Here is a 4,329-nt window from a genome sequence, read left to right on the forward strand (position 1 = left end):
TGCTTGGGAGGGTGGAGGGACAGCGCAGGAGGGGAAGACCCTCTATGAGATGGATTGATTCGGTGACTGGGGTAATCGGGATGGGTGTGTCAGAGTCGGTGCGGTTGGCACAGGATAGAGCAGGGTTTAGAGCTGTTGTGTACATAGGGTCGCTATGAGTTGCAAACGACTCGATGGCACATAACAACAACCACCACCACCTCTGGGATTGCAGTACACCTTCTTGCCACTAGGCCACTAGAGCTCGCCTTATGTACCATTCTTAAGACGATTAAACTGTAGAGACAGGAAAGAGCAAAGAAGTCCACTGAAAGACTAAGGTGCACCTGATGCAAGTCATGGTATTTTCAGTTGTATCCTGTGTGGAAGGTCAAAGAGAGGAAGACCCAGTGATCAGAATGGGCCTGAGCACAGCAGAGCTGGCAAAGACAGGGCAGGATGGGACAAGGGTTGGATGTGTTGTTCAGAGTTGTAGGTGACTCGATGGAACCGAAAACTGAGAGCTGGACAATGACTAAGGATGACAGAAGAAGAACTGCCTCTGAGTTGCGAGGCTGTTGAGAAGAGGAGCAAATATCCCCCGGGCGGTCAAAAAAACCAGACAGGTATATCCCAGAGGAAGTGTGGTCACAGAGCCAGCCCCTTGGAGGCAAGGACACTGAAGCTTCACCTCACATCCTTTGGGCACGTTCTTATGCGGTTCCAGTCTTTGGAGAAAGACCTCCTGTTGGAAAAGGTGGAAGGGCAGGAAAAAAGAGGAAGACCTTCAACAAGATGGATTAACACAGTGACCATGGCAGTGGGGCTAAGAAGGGCGGAGACCGTGCGGAACCACACAGGATAGGACACGGTTCTGATCTGATGTTGACAAGGTCTGTGACTGTAGTCCACGCAACAGCACTTAACAACAACACAGGGAGTGCAACGCCTCTTAATCCCTTCACAGCCCTGACCCCAGTTGAGCGCTGTTTCCCTAGCGCGTGGCTTGGAACATTCTTTCACTTGTAAGAGATAAAAGGAAGGGAAGACAGCCAAAAAGGGGGCCCCTCAGTCCCACCAAGAGAGAATCGTCTGGAATGGAGCGTGTCGTTCTGGACTCAGGGCCCTGCATTAGGAAGCTCCTTGGCATAGGGTAATCTCCCAGGTAGTCCAGGCCTGCAGATGCTGATGACCTGTGCTGTGCAGATGACACAACCTGGCTTGCTGAAAGCGAGGAGGATTTGAAGCACTTGTTGCAGAAGATCAAGGAATGCAGCTTTCAATTTGGATTGCATCTCAATGTCAAGAAAACAAAGATTCTTACCACTGGACTGATAGGCAACATCATGATCGATGGAGAAAAGACTGAAACAATGAACAACTTCATCTTACTTGGATCCACAATTAACACCTTTAGTACTAGCAGTTAGGAAATCAGGCAACATATTGCATTGGGAAAATCTGTAGTCAGGGACTTCTCTAGATTATTGAGAAGTAATGATGTCAGTTTGAGGACTAAGGTGCACCTGATTCAGGCCATGATCTTTCCAGTCACTTGCTACGCATCTGAGACAATGAATCAAGATGACAGAAGAAATGATGCCTTTGAGCTGTGGTGTTGGAGAATAGCTCTGAACATCCCATGGACGACCAAAAGAACAAATAGATGTTTTTTGGAGAAGGTGCAGCCAGAGTGCTCTTTGGAGGCAAGAATGATGAGGCTTCACCTCACATACTTTAGGTGTGTTGCTAGGGGGGCTATTCCACAGATAGGGACATGATGCTGGGGAGGATGGAGGGTCGGTGAAGGAGAGGAAGACCCTCAACCAGGTGGATTGACATGGTGACTGCCGCAAAGGGCTCTAGTGTGTCAGGAAGTGTGAGGATGGCACAGGACAGGTTCAGATCTGCTGTTTCTCAGGTTGCTATGAGTCATACTTGACAACAACAGGTGCTGCAGGAAACAAGGACCTTCCTCCAGAACTGACAGAGAGACGGCCTTCCACAGAGCAGGCTCCCTGAGGGGAGGCTTCCAGCGTCTCCTAAACTTGTCCAGGGGTGTTCCTTTGGGATGTTTCATGGAGAATACAGAAGCAGAATGAGGGTGACTGAAGAGGAACTGATGCCTTCGAGTTGTGGTGTTAGAAAAGAGTACATGGAGTGCCACGGACTCCCGGAAGAACAGGTCTGTCTCCGAGAAAATGCACCTAGGGTGCCCCTTAGAGGTAAGGACGGTGAAACGAGGTCTCACTTTGGGCATGTTGTTAGGAGAGACCAGTCCTTGGAGAAGGACATCATGCTTGGAGGTCAGAACAAGACAGATTGACGCAGTGACCGGCACAGTGGGCCCCAGCTTGTCTGAGACCAGGACAACGCAGGACAGGGCAGTGTTCAGATCTGTAATTCCCAGCACGTGATGAGTCATAGTCAAAGGGACAACACCTAACGACAACAATAGGATCAGGTTACCAGACTTCTCTCCTCAACAGCTGCCAGGTGGGTTTGAACTGCCAACCTTTCAGTTAGCAGTCAAGCACTTCATCGTTGAAGCCCTCCTATCAAGTGCAGCCTGGGAAATCACGTGGTCACTTCCACTCTTTCCTCTAGGGCCTGTGCTAGCATTGAGACCTGGGGGTCTAACAACGGGCAGATACATTGTATCCAGGTCAATTTCTCGTTTTTTGAGATTAACTATCTACAGTGGCATCACCCGGAAAGCTGGGAGAAGTGTGGGGTCTTTTGGTAACTTGTACAGAATCTACAAGGAGTCTTAGTGGTATGATCGTGAAGTACGCAGCTGCTATGACCAAAAAGGTTCAGGGATTGAGTCCGTCCCGCAGCTCTGTGGGAGAAAGACCTCGTGATTTGTTCCTATAAAGACGGCCTCCCAGAGAAACCTGGGGGCACTTCTCATCCCCACAGGGAGCTGTGGGGACACAGATCAACTTCACAGCACGCAGCCACGGCAATAACACACTCGGCAGCGGTGAGGGACAGAGCAGAGGCGCCTGTGGACTGTGAGGTTGTGATCTTTACTTCTTCCTACACAGTGGCTGCTGGGATCGAACCGCAGAACTCTGGGTAACAGCCAAGCGCTTGCCCATTGCACTACACCAGGGCACTTTATAATAAAACAGAGCTAGTAATTATGTCCAAATGATATCGTTGGTGTTGTTAGGTCTGCTGAGTGGGAACTAACCCACAGCTGACCTTCTGACAGGTTTTCAGAGGCTGTAAATCACTCGGGAAGTGACTGCCCATCCTTCTCCCACAGAGAAGCTGGTGGATTTGAACCATCTGCCTTTGAGTTTGCAACACAAGTCTTGGCTCACTAGGACACCTGAGCCCCCTTTCAAGAGAATCATGAAAACAAATTTTCAGAAAATAAAAAAAGATGGTTTTTTTTTACTTATAAAACCCTTTTTTATTATTTCGAGATAACGCTAATAAGTGCTTTGACAGCGAGTCTAGGAGCCCTGGTGGTACAGTGGTGGAGCATTTGGTTGTTAACTGAAAGGTCAAGGGCTTGTCTGTTTCATTAAAGTGTCAGGGCTCACCTCTTCAGAACCCCCAAGAGAATGCTGTTGCTCTTGCCCAAGCCCACCATGGCCGCGGCCTGCACAGCTTGCCGGCTTCACGCCTGCATATGATCATCTGTTTGCGGTTCAGTTAAACAGTGAAAGAGAGCACAGGTACTTACCAAACAGAAAATGTTTCTACTGTAACAACAGTTATCACCCGAAACATGTGAAACGGGGTGTTCTATGCCTGAAAGGGAGAGAAAAAGCATCAAACAGGACAGAGTAACAAACCCCAAAGCGACAGGAGAAGCTGAGAGTCAGGGTTCTGTAGATACCCCAGCATAGTGACAGCAGAGCCACAGCTTAGATCAGAGTCCAGACAAGGACTGAGCACCCTCTGCAAACAGAGAATTCCGCCCAGCCCCCCCCCCAGATACTGGATGCCCTCTGCAAACAGAGACCTACACCCAGCCTCCCACCTGAGAGACGCCATGTCTGAACTTTGGTCTGAGTTTAAAGATTAAGCTTACCCACTGTTATGGTGGCAGCACTTAAGTAAAAGGTAAATTATAATCTCTGGAGATTGAATTTTTTAAGGATGATTGGTTGAAACTAAATAAAAACCATAGAGAGACTAAGAAAGGGGGCTTTCCACAGTGCCTTAGCCTTGCCTCTTTTTCAGAACTCATTTCCCCGTGTCCCTGCTTTCTTTCTGTGTCCGGTTTGCAACATCTGGCACTCCGAACAGGGACCTGAAAGTAGCAGCAGTCTTGTAGTCTCTCTCCCCTCCCTCCTCTCCCCCTCCCCTCTCCCCTCTCCCCTCCCTGCT

At 49.2% G+C, this 4,329-nt stretch overlaps 1 protein-coding gene across 1 annotated transcript in view; it reads right to left on the bottom strand.

Moving 5' to 3' along the window:
* Positions 1-4,329, bottom strand: part of CATSPERD (catsper channel auxiliary subunit delta) — a 119,768-nt gene that overhangs the window by 87,071 nt on the left and 28,368 nt on the right. The window contains exon 6 of the mRNA XM_006896432.1: positions 3,680-3,747. Within this exon, the coding sequence (XP_006896494.1) occupies positions 3,680-3,747 (68 nt within the window). The remainder of the gene's footprint in view (positions 1-3,679; positions 3,748-4,329) is intronic.

This window comes from Elephantulus edwardii, unplaced genomic scaffold (genome assembly GCF_000299155.1).
Source record: "Elephantulus edwardii isolate Elephantulus edwardi_28Jun2011 unplaced genomic scaffold, EleEdw1.0 scaffold00185, whole genome shotgun sequence".
Lineage (NCBI taxonomy): Eukaryota > Metazoa > Chordata > Mammalia > Macroscelidea > Macroscelididae > Elephantulus > Elephantulus edwardii.